Source organism: Bison bison, unplaced genomic scaffold, assembly GCF_000754665.1.
Source record: "Bison bison bison isolate TAMUID 2011002044 unplaced genomic scaffold, Bison_UMD1.0 scf7180017864352, whole genome shotgun sequence".
Lineage (NCBI taxonomy): Eukaryota > Metazoa > Chordata > Mammalia > Artiodactyla > Bovidae > Bison > Bison bison.
The window spans coordinates 2513740-2534997 of NW_011494924.1; the positions used below are offsets into that span (position 1 = coordinate 2513740).

The window sequence follows — 21258 nt, forward strand, 5'->3', positions numbered from 1 at the left end:
ATGACAGCGAACGTTTATCAAAGATTTTCTGTGTATTGGGTCTGATGCTATTTGCTTTACATGGGCCATCTCATTTATTCTCCCCCAAAGCAAGTCCATTGGGAACTGAAGCTCAGAGAGAGAATGACTTACCCAGGGTTGGAAGTTAATCACTGCTGAATCTGAGACCTCCTGACCCAGTTTTGTTTGATGACAGTGTTTTGTGTACCTTTCCAGAATTTATTAAACACCCAACCCAGCTTTTTAAATTACAAGATCCCCCCAAAATCATGGAATTAGGATTTTTCCCCCCTTTTTTGGCAGGGGGCATGCTGTGCAGTTAGTGGGATCTTAGTTCCCTGACCAGAGATTGAACTTGGGCCCTTGTCATTGAAAGTGCAGAGTCCTAACCACTGAACTGCCAGGGAATTCCCTCAGAAGTAGGATTTCTGTTTTCTCCGTGAAAGTTAAAGTTGCTCAGTTGTGTCCGACTCTTTGTGACCCCATGGACTATCCAGTCCATGGAATTCTCCAGGCCAGAATACTGGAGTGGATAGCCTTTCCCCTTCTCCAGGGGATCTTCCCAACCCAGGGATCGAACCCAGGTCTCCCACATTGCAGGCAGATTCTTTACCAGCTGAGCCACAAGGGAAGCCCAAGAATACTGGAGTGGGTAGCCTATCCCTTCTCCAGCAGATCTTCCCGACCCAGGAATCCAACTTGGGTCTCCTGCATTGCAGGCAGATTCTTTACCAACTGAGCTATCAGGGAAGCCTGTTTTCTCAGAGACAGGCATTTATAAAATACAGATTTAGATTTTCCAGGGAAATCATTAGTTCTCAAAGCAGTTTATCTCACCAAACAGACTATAGAATATTGATAAGAATCTGCATTTTAATTTTAGACCTACCACTGTTGGGTGAACTTGCCACATATCCATCTTCTGCTCTGTAGATGGAGTAATCCTGTCTGCCCTCTTACTTCCACCGTTGCATCGATAAGCTGACTGTCTAATGTATGAGAGGCTGCAGTTTCCTAGTAATGATGCTTGGTGGATAGAATGGAAACTGCTTTTTCTGTTGCCTTCTGCCTTCTTCCTGTCATCTGGTGGGAGCGCACCATCTGTCCTGAACAGTAGGCTTGGCCTTCCCTGTTCTTACTCTGAACACAGTGAAAAAAGCTCCTCTGTCTGTTGCTTTCCTGACTCTTTGGCATATTTCCACCACCTTGTTTCCATTTAAGTTGATCATGGTCTCCTTCCATTTCTTGTACAAAGGATTTCAGAATCTGAGTTCCATAATGTCCTTAGCTCTCTTTCTTTTCTGTTTCTTTTTCATTAGGATTATTTGCACTGATCAAGTGTGGGTTCCTGGTTCATACCTCTTCACTTCTTGTGTCATCTTTTTTTTAAAAAGTTACCTCATTTCTGAGCTTTCCACATATGTGTATTGAGGCATTATACTAGGCAGTATGGAATAAAGAGAAATTATTCCCTTCAGCTAGTAGGGCCCTCAAGAAGTTTAAGGCCAGTGAAGTATTTGGCTTTGGCTGTAGCATTGCTGGCCAAGGATTGTTAATTGTGTCCTGTCATCCTTATATCTTTGCTAATATTTCATATTTAATGAGTGACTTACTCTGTTAGGCACAAGTCTAAACCCTAACCCTAATCCTATACCCCATTTAATCCTCACAATACAATGAAGTGTATACTTTTATTATTACCATTTTATACGTGAGGAAACAGAGGCACAGCAATTGAGTAAGTTGCCCGAAGTTGCGTAACTGATAAGTAATGGATTTGGGATTTGAATCCAGATAGTCTGGCTTCTGAGCTTGACAAGGTGTGGCTTTGATTCCCCATTCTGTGTCCTGTACCTAGGATATAGAGTCAAGTTCCTGAAATTAATTATATTATGGGGTGACATTTACTCTGTACAGAGTTCATGTACAAATCCCTGGGAAACAACAATTAATTTTGTGTGTAGGAATTTTAGAAGAGTTCCAAAAGATGACTGATGCCAAATCATTTATACAGTGCTAGATGCTGGAGAAGAGTGATGATTAGGCTAGACATAGACCCTGATCTTCAGGAATTGACCTTCCAGTGGAGGTAGATAGACCATAAATAAACAGATCGATTCCATGAAGACTAGGTGATGATAAATGAAGAGGAATAAGTATTGGTAAGTGGACAGAGAGTGACGCGGTATGTCTATGATGGGAGCTTTTCAATGTAGAGAATGTTCAGGGAACATCTGTCTGACAAGGAAGCATTTGAGCATAAATCTGAAGAGAGTGAGGGATATCCAGGGGAAGAGGGTTCCAGGTGGAGGCAGCCAAGGCACAGCATACTGGGCATGTTCAGGCAGTTGGTGGAGAATAAAGAGTAAGGGGGCCAGAGGTAGAAGATGAGCCCACAGCTGTCAGCAGGGCTGGATAGGCCCGAGGAGGGGTTTGGGACTTGATTGTAAGTGTAATAGGAAGTCATCGAAAGATTTTAAACAGTAAAGTGACATTATCTGATTTCAGTTATTAAGTGGCTGTGGTTATTGTGTGTAATATGCCTGTAATAGTAGGCAGGCACGGGGAGAAATAGGGAGAGCCCTAGGAGTCTTTTGTAGCAGTCGAATTTAAGGTGATAGTTGCTTGAACTAAAAAGCATTGGTGGAGATGATGACAAGGGATCAGAGTCTGGGTATTTTTCAAAGGTATAGCCAATAGATTTGCTGATGATGTTTTGAGAGACAGAGGAGAATCAAGGAAGACTCCAAGAACTTTTGGTCAAAGTACTGATAGAATATTTGCTGAAATGGGGAAAACCAGCTGTTTGATTTTAGACATTTAAAATATGGGATTCCTTTTTCATCACCAAATGGAGATGTTGAGCAGATGGTTGAATAAAAGTCAAGCATCTAGATGTGAGCCCTGGGTTAGAGGTAGAAATTTGAGAGTTGGCAGTGAGTATGGGGGATTAAAATTTTTTTTATTTTTTAGAACAGTTTTAGGTTCATAGCAAAACTGAGCAGAAAGTATAGAGAGTCCCTGTCTCTTGCCCTTACACCTACAGTCTTCCCCATTGTCAACATCCTGCACCAGGGTACTATATTTGTTAAAGTTAAAAAATTTTTTTCATTACATGGATTTGCTTTATGTTTCTTTTTCCCCTAAATTTTATTTATTTATTTAGGCTAAAATGGGGTCTTTGTTGCCGAGCTGGCTTTTTCTAGTTGCAGTGCTCAGGCTTCTCTTGTGGAGAAGCTTGTTGGGGTGGCTTCTCTTGTGGAGCAGGCTCTAGGGCGCAGGCTTCAGTAATTGCAGCGCAGGGGCTCAGTAGTTGTGGCTCCCGGCTTCTAGAGCACAGTCTCAGTAGTTGTGGTGCACGGGCTCACTTGCTCCTCAACATGTGGAATCTTCCCAGACCAGAGTTCCAACCTGTGTCCCCTCCATCGGCAGACGGATTCTTAGCCACTAGACTACCAGGGATGCCCCTTAACTGTGTATTCTGATGAACGTTTATTCATGTATATACCTGTGTAACCACCCAGATTAAGATAGAGACATTCTGGGCTTCTTAGAAGACCTTTTTTTCCCATATCCAGTCACAGAGTCCCCTCACTCCTAGAGGAACTACTTTCTGTGGCTGTGCATTTAAAGTGAGACCCATCAGCATGTGTGTATTCTCTAACATTCAGCTGCCTGGGTGCAGGAGTGGAAAATGTGGAGAATCTGATGGACCTACATGCCTGTGTGCTAACTCTCTCTTCAGTCGTGTCCAACTCTTTGCGACCACAGGGACTACTAGCCCACCAGGCTCCTCTGTCCATGGGATTTTCCAGGCAAGAATACCGGAGTGGGTTGTCCTACAGTTGGGGTTTATCCAGGCAGGTGTGATGTAGGACAAGAGGGGCCAGGAAGTTAAGGGTATTTGCAAGGAAGTGAGATTAAAGGATAAGATTTCCAGAATGTGAGTGAAGTATGAGAGCAGCCAGAAGGCACAATGTGAGCAGAAGTATTGAGTGTTCACAGAACGTGGTATGTTTTCAGAGTCTGGAGAGGGATAGATCAGGAGTGGTGGGAGTTTGGGCAAGATTTTAATCAGGAGAGAGACATGGTCCAATCCCTTATAGGAACAGAAAAGTGGTGGTGTTTATTCACTCACAAAACATTTATTGAGTGTCTCTATATCTGGCCCTTTGCCAGGACGGATAGAAGAGTGTAGGAATTACTTAGGCATACTGGAGAAGCTGGCTTAGAACAGAAAACTAAGATCATGGCATCCGGTCCCGTCATTTTATAGCAAATAGGTGGGGAAAAATGGAAATAGTGACAGACTTTATTTTCCTGGGCTTCAAAAACAAGCAGACAGTCACTGCAGCCATGAAATTAAAAGACATGTGCTCCTTGGAAGGAAAGCTATGACATACCTAGACAGCATATTAAAAAGCAGAGACATGACTTTGCCAACAAAGATCCATCTAGTCAAAATTATAGTTTCTCCATTAGTCATGTATGGATGTGAGAGTTGGACCATAAAGAAGGCTGAGTGCCGAAGATTGATGCTTTCGAACTGTGGTGCTGAGATGTCTCTTGAAAGTCCCTTGAACAGCAAGGAGATCAAACCAGTCAATCCTAAAGGAAACCAACCCTGAATAATCATTCATTGAAAGGACTGATGCTGAAGGTGAAGCTCCAATACTTTGGCTACCTGATGGAAAGAGCTGACTCATTGGAAAAGACCCCAGTGCTGGGTCAAATTGAGGGCAGGAGAAGGAGGCGACAGAGGATGAGATGGTTGGATGGCATCATCAACAAATGGATATGAATTTGAGCAAACTCCGGGAGATGGTGAAGGACAGGGAAGCCTGGTATGCTGTGGTCTAGGGGTCGCAGAGTCAGACACAACTGAAAAACAGCAATAAGAGCTGACTGTTCAATTGTGGGAAAGGATCAGCATAGAGAGGAGAGATGAATTCAAGACATTTTCAGAGTTAGATGTGTCAGATGTTGAAGAATGAAAGTGGTGAAGGGATAGAGAAAGAGAGAAGACATCCAAAATAGTACAGTTTTTCTGTAGTTTAATAGTCAGCTCTTTGTTTTACCCTGAATATGATTTCCATCCCCGTCTCCTCTCCACAAAGGGTGGAGATGGCTTAGAATGTTACTTTTGTGCATAAGAATCATTTGCTTCTGGTTTGTGCCTTGAGCCAGGAATAGAGTGGCATACTCTGATTCTTGAAGTAAATGATTATTGTATGTTTGCAGAAAGGCTGTTTATACAAGGAAGAATCTGGAAGCAGCCTGCCCAACCCCTGGGGCAAAGTTCAGGCAAATTATCAGCTACCACCAGGTAGGCCATTAGGTAGGTAACACAAAAGACACCTCTGTGGACCTATGTTAGTACAAGGATATTTGTATGTGAAGTCAAATTAAGAGCAGAAGTCTCTTCACTGGGTTTAGTGAGGTGATTTGGACAGTGATCTCTGTTATACCTCTACCTAGTCACTCTCTTTGAGCTTCCATTCCCACACATGTAAGACAGGTGCAGTGATCCTAACAATTCCATAAGTCCTCATGGGATGGTGGTAAAAATCCTGTGAGATACATGTAGAGGCTGTATATAGCCCCTAGAGGAAACTGCTCACATTGATTATGAATAGCCATGTGAGGAAATGCTGACTAGTAGTGGGAGTAGGAAATCAGAGGGAAATTGTTATCCCTTTTGGTTCCTCTTTTCCCTCTGCAGCAGTTCTTCAGTTTGTATTTTTGGTGTGTATGTGGGGGGACCAGACAGATTTCTGCCAGGCGCTGTCTAGCTCTAATTTAAGTATGTGCACAGCGTGCAGCTTAGTTTTACTCAGAAGCAGCCAAGACTCTCAGCATTAAGCCTTCCTGGGACTTGAGGTCATATACTGTGTACAAAAGCCAGGGTTGTATTTCTGTGTTAGACCTGGGCTGTTCTCTGCCTTTTGGTTGTGCAGCTAGAGTTAGTCCCTCTCATTTGGTATGGGTTTCACTTTGCAACTGTCCTCTCCTCTCCTTTCCTTGGAGCCCCAGGGTAGGTTGAGTTTTCTGGTGGTTTAGAGCAGTGTGGCTCAAATGCAAAAAACATGAGGACTGGTGCCTCCAACCTATATACTATCTATGGATCTCACTTTTAGTAGCATTGGGGCAAAATACTTCTATGTTAGTTATTTATTGACAAATTTTCTCAAAATTTAGTGGCCTAAAACAACACTACCATTATTCTTTCAGTGTGTGGATCAAGAATTCAGGAGCAGCCTCTGGGCGAGATCTTATGTTTGTCCTAAGTTGGTGCTGATTGCTTGTGGGAGACTTGTGGCTATGTGTGAACCTCTCCATAGGGCATCTAAAGTGTTCTCATGATGTGGCACCTGGCTTCTCCCAGAAAGGGGAACCTAAGAAGTGGCAGTGCTGTGTGTGTGTTAAAATGATACACATAAAAGTTATCATTTTAAATCATTTAAGAATGTCTAGTACATTAAGTTGGAGAAGGAAATGGCAACCCACTCCAGTATTCTTGCCTGGAGAATCCCAGGGACGGAGGAGCCTGGTGGGCTGCCGTCTGTGGGGTCGCACAGAGTCGGACACGACTGAAGCGACTTAGCAGCAGCAGCACATTAAGTACATTCATGTTGTTGTGCAACCATCACCACCATCCATCTCCACAATTACTTATTTATTTAAAATGTAAATACATTTATTTAAGTGTAATCATGTACAATTTTTTATATGTTACAGGAGTACAATATAGTGACTCACAATTTGTAAAGGTTATGGTCCATTTATAGTTATTATAAAATATTGGCTATATTCTCTATGTTGTCAGAACTTTTTCATCTTCCCAAATGGAAACTCTATACAGATTAAAAAGTAACTCCTCATCCTCTTCCTTCACCAGCCCCTAGAAACCACCATCCAACTCTGTTTTTATGAGTGTGACTACTCTAGATCTTGCAGTTTGTCCTCTTGTGATTGCCTGGCATGCTGCAGTCCATGGGCTTATAACAAGTTGGACACGACTGGGAAACTGAACAACAACAGTGTTGTCAAGGTTCACCTGTGTTTTAGGATATATATCAGCATTAAGACTGAGTGATAGTCCACTGTGTGGACATACCACATCTTGTTTATCCATTCTTCTGTTGATGCTTCCATTTTTTGACTATTAAGGGGAACGCTGCTATGAACGTCAGTATAGATATCTGTTTGAGTCTCTGCTTTCAATTCTTCAGGGTATATTTACCCAGAAGTAGAATTGCCGCACTTTTAGGACCCAGACTTGAAGTTCTACACCATTACTGCTGCCATATGCTATTTGTTAGAAATGAGGCCACATTCAATGGGAGGATAATTAGGCTCCACCTTTTGAGGGAAGGAATGTAAAATTTGCAGACATATTTTAAAACCACTATATCTACCTTTTGAGAGTGATCATACAGTGCCAGGTTAATTGCAAACACACACACTAAAATTCCTTAGTAGTACTTGATTATATGGGAGTCATCTGGATCAGTACATCTCAACCTTTTTCATGTTACTGCTCGTTTGTGGCATCTCAGCTGGGAAGCTCTAATAAAAATGGTACAGATTTGTGGAAAAGCACAATAAAACATTCCTCAAGGAGACCTCGTGGACCACCAGCACTGTGTTCATGAACACCCGGGGGTCCATGGATTGCTATCAGGCAACAATCATTTCAGGCCCGGCTGCCCATCTGTACAATAGGGGTGGAATCCATGGGGTTCCTGCATAGTTCTCTACACAGGGTTGCTGTTTCTTTTCTCACCTTCAGTTTCTGTACATCCTTACCTTCTTTTGTGCTTCTCTTCTTCTGTACCTGTGCTGATTTACTTATTTTACACCTTCTCCCAGGAAGACTTTCAGCCTTACTGCCTTCTTGATCACCTGGAAAATGCTGATTCATCTTTCAGAATTGAGTCATGTGTCTCATTTTCACTAGTTGTTTTGACCCCTTCTTCCTTGCCCTCCTTCCTCTCCCCCCTAGAACTAGCCTTTTGCTCTTCAGTACCTTATTCTACTTTAAACAATCTTCCTTAGTTGCACCTGTGATACTTAATTACAATTATTTGTCTATATAGAAATACACATTTATTCCTCCTGAGGATACTGTAGTGAATGAGAGATAGATGTCTTTAGGGGTGTCTGTAATCTCCTAGAAAGCAGGCCGTGAACGTAAGCAAGTCGGCAGAGAAACAAATGAAGTAATTGCAGATTGGGGTGAATGTTATTTATGAAGGAAGAAAGAGGAAACTGACACAGATTGGAAAGAGATGGGGGCTACTCGAGATAGATATATTCAGAGACTCTGAGGCTGCAGGGCGTAAGGCTGTTGCCTGGGAAGAGTAGACAGAGGGGAAGTGATTCAGGTGAAGTGAACAGACGTGGTGTGGGAAGGTATGTGTATGTCTGAGGAAATCAAAGGCGCAGTGTGCCTTGTAACATTGTCTTTCTTCCTCTGTAAGCTGTTGTGATCACAGGTTTTTATAGATTTGGCTCTGTATTTCCAAACCCTGGCACACTTCCTGGCCCAGAGTGGGTACTCAGAAAATGTCAGAGGAATTGATGAATTTCTCTTTCTCTAATTTTTGTCCCTCTCCTTGTCTCTTTACATTTGATTGGCTACACTGGCCTTCTGTGGCTTCTTGTTTTAGTGACCAGTTTTACCGTTTGCTTAAGGTCACCATAGTAACCTAAGTTACTGTGAAGTTTAGGTTATATGACTTTTCCAAGTTTAATTTAATTTTATTTATTTTGACTGTGCCACGCAGCTTGGTGGATCTTAGTTTCCTGACCAGGGATTGAACCCGGGCCCTGGCAGTGAAAGCACCTAATCCTAACCACTAGACCACTAGGGTGTTCCCCCAAATTGAGTTTTAGACAGATGAGTTTTTAATAATTTTTGGCCTTCAGAAAAAAGCTTTTTGGTAATTGAGTCATAATGACCACAGCACCTGTGCGTATATCTCCTCCAATTTGACAGTTTCTGTACTGGGATATGTTTATCTCTTTGATATCTACAGCATGGATATTCTTGGTTTGTTTTGGTAATTCATTGTGGTCTGTGTATATATTCCTGTTGCTGTTTTGTGACTCTGCTGCTGCTGCTGCTGCTGCTGCTAAGTCGCTTCAGTCGTGTCCGACTCTGTGTGACCCCATAGACGGCAGCCCACCAGGCTCCCCCGTCCCTGGGATTCTCCAGGCAAGAACACTGGAGTGGGTTGCCATTTTCTTCTCCATTGCATGAAAGTGAAAAGTGAAAGTGAAGTCGCTCAGTCGTGTCCGACCCTCATCGACCCCATGGACTGCATCCTTCCAGGCTCCTCTGTCCATGGGATTTTCCAGGCAAGAGTACTGGAGTAGGGTGCCATTGCCTTCTCCGTTTGTGACTCTAGGTATTCATAATCAAACCTTTTTTTATAAGTACATTTGATGAACATTTATTGAATGCCTAAAATATAACACTCTGGAAGAAATTTATACACTTAGCAAACAGCTCTCTTCATCTTTTAAGGTTCACCCCAAGTGCTAAGTCTTCTTCTCTAAAGTCTCTTTCCCGACCCCTCCAATACCTGATGAAAAAGTTTACAGTGGACTCCTATAGAGTGGACTCTGTTGCTGCTTCTGGGGAAGGTGAACAGAGGAAGCAGATTAAGCTAAATGAAGAGATTAGAAGGTGAGTGGTAGGAAATGTACTTTGGAAAGAGAAGGGTCTGTTTAGGTGTGTTAGAGGGAGATAGGGGAGAGTGGGCAGAAACTCAGACTGTCTAGCCCAGGCTTTCCCCAGAGAGACAGTGCCTCTCTTCCATCTAGCTCTGGTTATTGGAGCATAGGCAGGCCAGGTAATTCTAGAGTTATCCTCCTTTGCTTGTTTCTCTCCACAAATCAAGAGTGTTTTTGGTCTCGGTAGTTCGGCAGAGGAGTGGGGGATTCCAAGGAGCCCACCAAACTTCTCTTTGGGCCCTTGCCATCCTGGAAGCCCTGGTGTTTGGTTATTTGTTTTGTGTCTTCAGGACCTATTAGATTGTCTAGAATCCAAACGAAGGCATGTTTGAATAATGGACCCTATAGGGCATAGTTTCTGCCCTATAAACTGCTTAGCAATCTAGTGCTTGTATTGGTCATGTAAAAATACTGTTTGTAGCTTTAGGTTGAAATGTTTTTATTGACTCTTGAGCTCTTTTCTTCAAAGGAAAACTGATGATTTTGAACATCTGAATTGTATCTGATGATCAAACTCTTATTTGCCTAAACAGGCAAAATAAACTCAAGAAAACTTGACCAGCTTAGTAACATAAAAATAATGGAAAAGGTAGATTAATAACTATCTTATGAAAACACACCAGAGTAGGCAGTTTCACAGAAAATGAAATAAGGCTTTCTAGTCCATTCTATGGGGTTAGTGTAGCCTGAATGAAACTGGGCAGGAATGGCATAATACGAGAAAACTTGGGCAAATTCTGCTTATAAAAGAGACACAAAACTAGTCAATAAAATGCTAAAAAGACCAAAGAGATATTTATTAAATGAACGATTCACACAATCAAATATGACTTTTTTTTTTTAAGCAGGGTAATGATAACTTAAACTCAGGAAATGTATTATTTCATTATCTCCATAGAATAAAAGCAGAGACCTATATAATCACTTAGACAAAGGCTGAAAATTCTCAAAATTTATTAATTCTTGATGAACCCTCTGTAAGTTAGACATAGAGAAAAACTTCATGAACTTGGTTAAAGGCATTAATAAGAAATCTTTAATGATGAAACACTGGAGACATTTTCATTAAAGAGAAGGATGTCAACTATCTGCTAGTTTTCAACATCATCTTAGAAACACCAGTCAATGTCATAAATGAGAAAAATAAATGGCAGGTATCAGAATTGAAAGTGAGACAGTATAATCATTATTTGAATATGATAATGGTAGTCTGCCTGGGAAATGCAAAGGATTTTAATTGATAATCAATTGGATAGAGATTGAATAGAATCAAAAAGTCATAACAGTGACAGGGTATACAGTGAGAATTATTGCATCCACTTCTTTTTCTACCCTATACTCACTCAACTCCCAAAGGCAACCAGTTTTATTAATTTCTGTCCATCCTACCAGTATTTCTTTATTTAATACAAGCCAAGCAAGTATATATTCTTATTTTCCTCTTTGAAACAACAAAAGGTGATTTTATAGTTTGCCTTCTAAAACTTGGAAATCTTTCTTTGTTAATTCATAGTTTGTTTTCATTTTTTTTTAACAGCTGCATAATATTCTGTTTTGTGGATGTCCCAGAGTGAAAGTGTTAATCAGTCAGTCATGTCTGACTCTTTGTGACCGCATGGACTGTAGCCAGCCAGGCTCCTTTGTCCCTGGAATTCTCCAGGCAAGAATATTGGAGTGGGTTGCCATTCCCTTCTCCAGCAGCATATAAATTCAACAGCCATGAAGCTATTGTTTGCCCATTAAATATTTTTTAAAACTTTTAATTTAAAAGTATTTATTTTTGCTTACACAGGTAAAAATTAAAACTTGTAAAAATTAAAACTGTAAGCAAAAGTCTCTTGGCTATTCCCAATCCCTCTCTCCTCCCCAGAGCTAATTTTTTTTCAGTTTAGTGTTCAATGTCTCCTCCTTTCTGGCTATTATTTCCATTAGGAATATGACTCCCAGCTGCAATGTTAGTCTGGAAATTAGAGTTTCATCATGGCTGTTAGTTACATGTTGGAAATTTTCTCTCCCCTTTTCTGTCTATACAGATTCCATTCACATTGCCTCTTTTGTTAACCTTGCCTCAGCTTTCCAGCTTCCTTTGTGGTTGTTTCAATTTTTAGATTGAATGAAATAAAATTATGATTTTTGTCAGTAAGAAACACTTGATTATCAGCTGTTTCATGTACCTAGTAGTTTAAAAAAAATTATTGAAGTATAGTTGATTTACAATGTTGTGTTAGTATATAGCAAAGTGATTCAGTTATATATATACATAATTCATTCTTTTTTTAAGAGTCCTTTCTTATATAGGTTATCACGGAATATTGCATAGAGTTCTCTGTGGTATACAGTAGGGCCTTGTTGGTTCTAGTAGTTTTTTTTTTTTTAATTTTTAAAAAATTTTACATACTTTTTAAAGGTTACTACTTTCCATTTGCAGTTATTGTAATATAAAATAGCGATTATGTTTCCCGTGTTGCACACTGTATCCTTGTGCCTGTCTTACAGCCAGTGGTTTGTGCCGCCCACCTGCCCATGCCTGCATTGCCCTTCCCATAATCACTAGTTTGTTCTGTCTGTGAGTCTGCCCTTTTTTTGGTATATTCATTACTTTGTTGCTTTTTTTAGATTCTACATGTAAGTAATATCATACATTGTTTGTCTTTGTCTGTCTGACCTATTTCACTTAGCATTAATGCTCTCTAAGGGTATCCATGTTGTTGCAAATGGCAACATTTTATTCTTTTTTTTTATGGCTGAGTAGTTTTTCATTATACATATATACTCACAAACACACATATTCTTTACCCATTCATCTGTTTTTTAAAAATAAATATTTCTTTCTTTCTTCTTTTTTTGGCTGCACCTCTCGATTTATAGGATCTTAGTTCCCTAATCAGGGATTGAACCCAGGGCCATAGGAGTGAAAGCTCTGAATCATAACCACTGGACTCCCAGGGAACTCCCTCCATTCATCTGTTGATAGACACTTAGGTTGTGTCCATATCTTGCAATTTTAAATAATGCTGCTATGCACATTGGGGTGCATGTATCTTTTTGAATTAGTGTTTTCGTTTTTTTTTTTTCCAGATATATGCCCAGGAGTGGAATTGCTGGGTCATGTGGTAGTTCCATTTTTAGTATTTGAGAAACCTCTGTACTGTCTTCTACAGTGGCTGCGCCAATTTACATTCTCACCAGCAGTGTACTTCCTTTTCTCCACACCCTTGCCAGCATTTGTTATTTGTGTTCTTTTGGATGATGGTCATTCTGGTGTGAAGTAATAGCTTCTTGTGGGGTGGTTTGCATTTCCCTGATGATTAGCAATGTTGAGCATCGTTTCATGTGCCTGTTGGCCATCTACATTTCCATCTTGGGAAAATGTCTATCCATCTGGTAGTTTTAAAACTTACTTGGTGTCTGCTTCTTCTTAAAGACAGAAACCAGAACCATATCCATTTTATAATGTTCTGAGACCTGAAATTGGCCAGATCAAAGTCACTTAATAAGATTTGTTGACAGATGAATCTGAGCTGTCCCCAGGGCAGCTGTATAATTGTGATCCACCAGGTCTCAACCGGATTGATCCCTAAGATAACTGCCTCTCTCTTCTCTGGATTGCAGTTGGGTTTCCCCATTCACTATGAGTGACTTACATCCTTGTCACACTTTAGAGAAGTAGAACCACCTTCTCCTTAGGAAGACTTATTGACCCCTGGGTTATTCTTGATCCACCTGGAGAGATTTGTGTAGTCTGTAGACAGTGAGCTGCCTATGCCCTGTGAAGTTTTTTGATCAAGGGAGTAGCTTTTGTCTAGCCAAGGGCCCTGAGGTCTTTCATAATCTGTGTACAGTGGCGTTGCTATCCTAGGGTTTTGCAGTTAATTCTATGGATCCAAACTTACCAGACTTTCAGAAAGCACTGACCAAGTGCAAATTCAAAAGAATTTGAAGTTGTCCTGAAGTGCCAGCTTCTTATTTTGCCAAATAAGAACATTTAAAACAAATATCTAATTATATTTTTTATATTTAATGCATGCTCATGGTGCAACATTCAAAACAAAAGGATATACACTGAATAAAATAAGTTTCATACTTCCTCTCCAGTTCCTTAACTATCTAGTTCCCCTCCTAAGAGGCAAATCGGGTTGCTTGATCATCCTTCCAGAGATAGCCCTGTAAAATACAGGTACAAATGTACTGGCTGTCTTCTCTCTCCCAAATGAATGGTAGTGCATTCAGTACTGTTTTGCATCTTGAGTTGTTTTTCCCCCCCCACTTTTCTTAGAGATTTTTAACAATCAGTACACAGAGAACTTTCTTTGTACGACTGCGTAATATTAGTAAGGATTAAAAACAGTTATCATCTTTTAAATTTGAAAAGTATGTTTAAGCACCAAAAAGTTAGAAAGAATTTGATCTTAGTATAAAGGAAAATTCTATAAATTAAATAAATTTGGTTCTATGAAAAATTAATTCTGTGTGTTGGTCCAAAGACCTGTTTGCTAACTATTGCTCAAGATAGTAAACCAGTAAAGAAAGGCCTTTGAATAGGACTGAGTTCTGGAGGCTTACTAATCTGTGGTAGGCTCGCTGACTGAGAGATCAAGAGGAATACAGCTGACATATGCATATCCTTCTCCCCATTTTACAGGGAGGGATAGACTTTGGGAAGCTTTTTTCTCTCCTACCAGTGCACTACTCAGTTCACCAGCTCCTACGGTCAGCTAGTCTGTTGTCAAGATAGCGTGTATTTATGGCAGCTGCGTATCAGCTGGATTGGAGTAGGGAGACTAGTTTCAGTGCTGTTTATTCCTTTTATTAACATTTCTTGAGCAATTAATGTATGCATAATACAATTAGGAATTTTTAAAAGCATACCCTGTTAGTCCTGTGTGAGAAATACCCACATAAAGTGACTGGGGCCTGAAGCTGGAGAGTGACTGACCTTGGGGTGGGTAGCTGGAGTCAGCGAGCCTTGGGATTGAAGAATTGATGGGACACCCAACCTTTGGGAAGAATAGGGAGAATGGAATTCATTTCCTGGATGTTCACTGAATGCCCAGTATCTGCATCCTACTGTGTTTTGGTTTACTCCAAGTAAACTGCCTTAGCGGATACTAGTGTAGGGTTGAAGAGGACACAATGGAAGCAGGCCTGTTAGTTTAGGTAGCACATACTTGTTAGGACAGTAGGGTATTGAGTGTTAGATATAAGAAAGGAAGGTAATGGGGCAAGTCCAAGTTGTAGGGAGAAAATGCAAATTGGTAGAATCTAAACTTTCTCAGTGTAGAATAGCATTCTGGTCAATACAGATGTGTTTAAGAGAACAATTGCATATTTGTTTTCCTTTATTTTTAATCATTTACTTATTTTTGGAATGAGCAATACATTTATATGGTTGAAAAATGAAAAAGTATTAAAAGGTGTATTGCCAAAGGGTCTCCCTCCCACTTTTGCCCCTCCCTGCCGCATACCCAGTACCCCTCTTGTATCAGTCAGGTTTATATGCTGGAAACAGAAACCATCCTGGGTACTTGAACCACAGAAGGATTTAACATAAGTAATTGGGTCCTTAGAAAATTGTTGGAGAACTTGGAGGAGTGGGACTCAAGGGGACTGGCCTTAGAGTTTAAATTTGAAGGACTCACCCCTGGAGTGTGAACTGGAGGTTGGGAAGTCAATACTGCTCCTGCCACCCCACCCCACCATTGCTACTTGACACTCAAGAAGTCAGTGACTAGACAGTAAATCCTTGCTGCTATAGACCAGCATGTCTGTATCACCTGGGAGCTTGTTTAAAGCTTTTAAGGCCTTACTTAGCTTCACCTACTGAATCAGAATCTGCATTTAACAAGATTCTCTGATGATTTGCATTGCATAAAAGTTTGAGCAGTCCTGCACTGAAGTACTGGCTCTTGTCATGACAGTTGCTTCCAAACCCACAGATCTCCATGACCTTGATTGTCAGTTTCAAGTGAGTCAAGCAAATATAGTTGTTGGTTTACCTAGCTCTCAGTCTAGAAGAAGAGTGATTGGAGATTTTACAAGTAACCAGTGTTAGTTTCTTGTGTATTCTTCCAGATGTTTTAGGCATATTTAAGCATGTTTGAATACGTATATTCTTTTTTGTCTTGTTAAAAAAATAAGCAGTAGTTTACTTACCATCCACAGTGTTCTGCACCTCACTGTTTTCATTTAATGGTTCATCTTGGGAGAGCTTTCCATATCATGACATAGAGCCATCTTCTTTTTTTAACAACTGCATGATATTCCAATGCATAGATTACAAAATTCTTAAAATTGAGACTAACACAGTCTGGGATGGCCAATCATTCTAATTTTTTGACACCTGTAAAATACAATCTAGTTGTTAATTGTTTGCTTCCTGCCTCTCTTGTGCTCAGGTTTGTGTATATGTCCTCTTGTTTGACTCACACTGCGACACAGTGTATCCTTCCTCCGCTTTACATGAAAGAGCTCAGGCTCTGAAAGGCTAATTTAATCACAGTTTAAGGAATATCCAGGATGGTATTTGAATCCCAAGTCTGTTAGCTTCCATGATTTTCGATTTGGCACAGTGACAGAGAACTGCTAAATGATAGGCTTTATTTAGTACTTTGAGATCTACTTCTTTGGTAAGAGGTTTGGAAAAATATCATTTTGATTATTTTAGGTGGATACTAAGGGCATTTCAATTTTTTTTTCTTTCCTGACTCAGGTATCCAGCTCACATAGAAGATATTGATTACGAAGAAGGAAAAGTACTCATCCATTTCAAGCGTTGGAACCATCGTTATGATGAGTGGTTTTGCTGGGACAGTCCTTATTTACGTCCTTTAGAGAAAATACAGCTGAGGAAAGAGGGCTTGCATGAAGACGAAGGATCATCTGTGAGTAACAAATCCGAGCGGTTCAGTGATGAGCAGGCTCAGCCATTGGGCTGAGTCTTTGATGTTTAGTGTGAAAGTCTGTAGGAGCTGAGGACCGTCCTTATTTAGGCTTGGAGTGCAACCTTGAGATCTCCACGGCCTCTTGGGGTTGTTGAAGAATCTCAGTTGTCATCTGTGTGTATGACATGATTGATGTGACAACTCATAAACTAATTTGGTTGAGACTGCACTGATGATAAATGGAGACTTGATCTCTCTCTTTTATACCACTGTATCCCTTTAGATTGCTTTTTAAGCTCATCTGCTGTTTGATCATTAAGCAGTCATTCCATGTGGAGCATTATGCTAGCTTTTTTTTTTTTAAATAAGCCCTTGAAAATCTTGGAACTGACTGGACTGGATTCCTGTTTTTTAAATTTCATCACTATGTCTGGTACTTTTATGACTTCAAAATGAAGGACAAAGTATTTGTTTTCAGTTTTTTAAACAGGAATTGAGACATCTGTAGAAATCCTGCTGCCTTTGGAGCTGACTCAGCCCTGGATTCTGTTTTCCACTTTAACCGTGACCAGGGAACTTGAACTCTTGCTAGCCTTTCCCCCTCCTCCCCACTCCCAGTTTAAGATTGTTCACTGTTGCCCAGTTTGGCTGCTGGGTATTCATTCTACAAAATGTATCAATGCAAACTGTGTGCTGGGAAAGCAGTATGAAATGTTAATGGTGAAGGAGTGCCTCCTTTGTCCAAAGACCGTCTAGAAGTATAGGTGGCATTAGGTGGCATGAATGCTGTTTGCCTCGAGATGAAACAGCCTCTCTCCTTCCAAGCTGTGTACTTGTGTACCCTGGTGGTCCTGGGCTGTTAGATGCACTTTCAGGGACAAGATAGAATTATCATCAGTGCTGTGCCTTGCCTGTCCAGAATTCCTTAAATGGGAAAATGCTGTGTCTGGCCCTTTTGTTTTGACTCCTAGTGTTGAACAGCAGAAACATCTTCATCCCAGTAACCATCTCCCCTTCCTGCCCTTGTCAATTTCAGCCTGTCTTATGAATTTGGTTACCATGTATATCCTATGAAATTGGGTTGGTAACAGGATCTTTTTTGTTTTTTAATATTTTTTAGGAATTTCAAATAAATGAGCAGGTCCTTGCTTGCTGGTCTGATTGTCGTTTTTACCCAGCCAAAGTCACTGCTGTTAACAAGGATGGTAAGGCATTTGAGTTGTAATTGTTTTTACTCTTGACTTAGGGGTGAGTTTATAATATTTGAATTTGATGGTGTATTTTTAGTATGTATTTATTGCCTTGGAATCCTCTCTAAGTTAATTACTATGTCAGGAGTTAGGAAGAAATTATAAATGGAGAGAAAGCTAGGTTAAGGAGGGGGAGATTGGTTCTCTGCCTTCTAAATTTTAGTCATTGTTTTCTGAAACAGTCATGATTCATCTGTCCCTCTGCTGGGAAGTTTGCAGTTTCTTGCTGTCTAGGAGTTCCTAATACAATTGAAGAAATAAGTCCCTAATATACCTTTTAGTTATTTGTTAACAGTCTACAAGTGAAGCAGGCAACAAACATTTCTTCCAAAACGTATTTTGTGGATGCCAGGTGATTGAGAGTGGTGTATGATACCAGAGTTGCTAGTTGAAGTTGGGGTACTGGGGTTTAGAGCTCTGAGTTAGGATACCTTTGCCAGAGTTCAGAACATGTGAGAAATCAAGACGAGGAACACAACCCAAAGAGGCTCATTTTGTGAATACAGAGGCAAGGGAAGAGGAGGGTTATGAACACGGTATGTGTGGTCAGCATCCTGACACATAGAACAGACTCGGCAGGGCTCAAGTGATACCTTTTTAAAGCATTTTCTACTGAGATGTTTGTGGTATGTCCATAATCTCTGCAGTGAATTAGTACCCTCTTAGTACCACTGTTAGGGCTGAAAGGCTAGATTGACTTCATTCAATGAAGTTATTCAAGTATTTATTTAGCACTCTGCTAAATGCTGGACCTTGGGGTAAACAAGAAACTTCATCTCAGAATGGGTTGAAATGGTCAAAAATGAACTGTACATTTGCATATAGCAGGACTTTTAGTTCCTCTATTGCTGTATTCACCAGTCCTGGCAGTTATTAGACTGGGTGGGGGAAGTGGCAGATGTATCCCTGAAAACAAAGTCCTCTTACCACAGGCCTCCAGAGCAAGGCTGTATCTTCTAAGTTCTTTAAGCAGTTACTCATCCTCTCATTTGTGGTTAAGTTTTTTTGGATAGTCCCTTGTTTTCCCCAAGTTACATTGTATAAGCCTGTGTTTAAAATAAAGTCTCACAGTACTTTTCATGTGTGTTACTTTAATAAATGGATATTATTCAAGTGACATGTTATTAAACTGCTTCAGATCCTTTTTGTAAAAGGCATAGTTTATTATATCAATCACTCAGTAAATAGATTATAAATCCATGTGTTTATAGATCCATTTGTATTAAAATGGTGAATGATCTCATTTATATGGGAAAAATAAAGTAAAAAAAAGCTACAAGGATATATTGTGCAGCATAGGTAATATAGCCAATATTTTTTATAATAACTTAAAATGGAGTATAACCTATAGAAATTGTCAATCACTAAAATTGTACACCTGAAACCAATATAATATTGTTAAGCAACTGTACCTCAATAAAAAAAGTCACAGTAAAAGAAAAAGTTTATTTTTTAGAATCTTATTTTTTAGATTAGTAATTTTTTTCTACTCTTACTGGATTTAAATTATATGATATGAAACACAGGTGTTTGTTAGTGTACATAGATGTCTTTCTGAAAGTCTGTTAGGTTGATTTATTCTGATCAAGTTGCATGTTCCCCCTAGGGGAGGTGTGCCCTTTTGAGGAAATGGCTGCTCCTTAGATCAGATGAAGATTGTGGATAGAAACACGGGTAACTGTTGATAAAGCAGGTAGCAGAAAGGAAGCAACGTGTCTCTTTTGTTTCAGTAGTGTCCCAGAGTCACATGGAGGACAGAAGTGAGAAGAGGGTTTAGATGAAAAGAATGGGAAAGGAAGGGCACATTGAGGAAGGAGGGATTTGGGGAGTCCTGGGAGCTGTCTTGTAGAGGGGTAGGGTGTGAGGGTCTAGGTGGAAGCATTAAAGGCTTAGGAACCTACTGTTTGTATTTAATACCTGTAGAGCCCAAGCCTTAGCATCATGGATTAAAAAAGAATAAAGAACTTGTTCAAGGCAGAATGAAGTAGGTGTTGAGATAGAGCAACCGGGGGAGGTATAACAGGTGCAGAATGGTGCAGATAAATCATAAGGGGAGGTGTGAGGAGGGATCCCTATCTGCATTTGTTGGTTTTTTTTGTGTCAGTTGGGTCTGAAATCTTTTTCTTTAAAACATTTTGGCTGCATCACGCGGCATGTAGGATGGGATCTTACCTTCCCCAGTCCTAACCACTAGACTGCCAGAGAAGTCCTTTTAAAGTTAATTTGCTTTGCAAGTTGTTTTAAAAAATCTTTTAAGTTTATTTTCCTGCATGAGCTAAAATGATAAGAGGGAGAGTCTTGAGGTAATGGTTGCTCCCACAATGGTCAGTTGCCACCCTAATATATTTGTTCAATAAGCTTCAGATTCTGTTCAGTAAATTTTAGTTAATTGGAGGACATTGAAAATGAGTGGATATTTTGGGGAGAACCTGTTTTTCCCAGAATTTTTTGGTCTGAAGTCCTGCATTATGCCACCATCCTCTCTGGTTCTTGAGATTAATTGAAAGAGGGAGGAGAGTAGGGAGGGACGGGGAAGAGGAAATCCTGAAAGTGAATGCACCCAGCTGTGTGGTATTATTGCTGCACTCAGGACGGAGAAGGAAATCCTCTGGGATTTCCTTTGCGGGAGCTCAGGTCTGTGCCTGATTTTGATGAAATAATGACTCTTAGGTGCTGCCTTTGGGTTAGATTTAATCCAGGGGAACTGGCAGAGTTTCTACATCATGATTTATTCTACTATTCAGCTGCATGATTGAGAAGGACGATACTGGACTCTAATTTCACTCTTTCCCTGGTGTTTGCTGTCCTGCCTCAGTTCTGTCTGTAGCAGGGGCCACCACAGCTTAATGGTGGCAGAACCTCTGCAGACGAGGTGCTCCCTTTATTTCCTGTAAAGTTATTCTGTCTTTCTGGTGCTGCTGGGAGGAGGCTGGGAATACAGTGAAGTCACTCCCTGTAGACTCGGGAAGGCTTGGACTGATCTTTCTGCCACTCATAACCTCCTTGGTGGTTTTGCCGAGGCCAAGCATTGACTGGGCAGTCTGGTGGGCAGGGGCTGTAGCCAGAGTGGAGAGCCCTGGCTGCTGGCATTGGGTGTCCCACATGACTGACTCACAACTAGTGAGCAACTTTTAGAGTTTCTTAAGGGAGTCATTTAGCAATTGGAAACTTCGGAGAAAAATGCCATGTTATTTAGCCCTTTTCACCTGGCATGAGTCTTTGGCAGTGGCAGTTAAGCATCATTCTCCTTGAAGGCAGCCACACCTGATAGCCTGTTAGATCCTCAGTCTGCGTTGGAGTGAAGGAAGGGATTCTGCTTCCAGGAAGTCTTTGTTTGGAAGCCTTCTCTTCTCTGGTGAGTTGACCTCAGCTCCACCCAGCTCCCC

The 21258-nt window shown here is 40.6% G+C and overlaps 1 protein-coding gene across 3 annotated transcripts in view; it reads left to right on the forward strand.

Annotated features, from left to right (window-relative positions):
• PHF20 (PHD finger protein 20) overlaps positions 1 to 21258 on the forward strand; it is a 129241-nt gene that overhangs the window by 25996 nt on the left and 81987 nt on the right. For all 3 annotated transcript variants that reach the window (XM_010854918.1, XM_010854920.1, XM_010854919.1), the window contains 2 exons: positions 16451 to 16622; positions 17743 to 17827. In XM_010854918.1, the coding sequence (XP_010853220.1) occupies positions 16451 to 16622; positions 17743 to 17827 (257 nt within the window). The remainder of the gene's footprint in view (positions 1 to 16450; positions 16623 to 17742; positions 17828 to 21258) is intronic.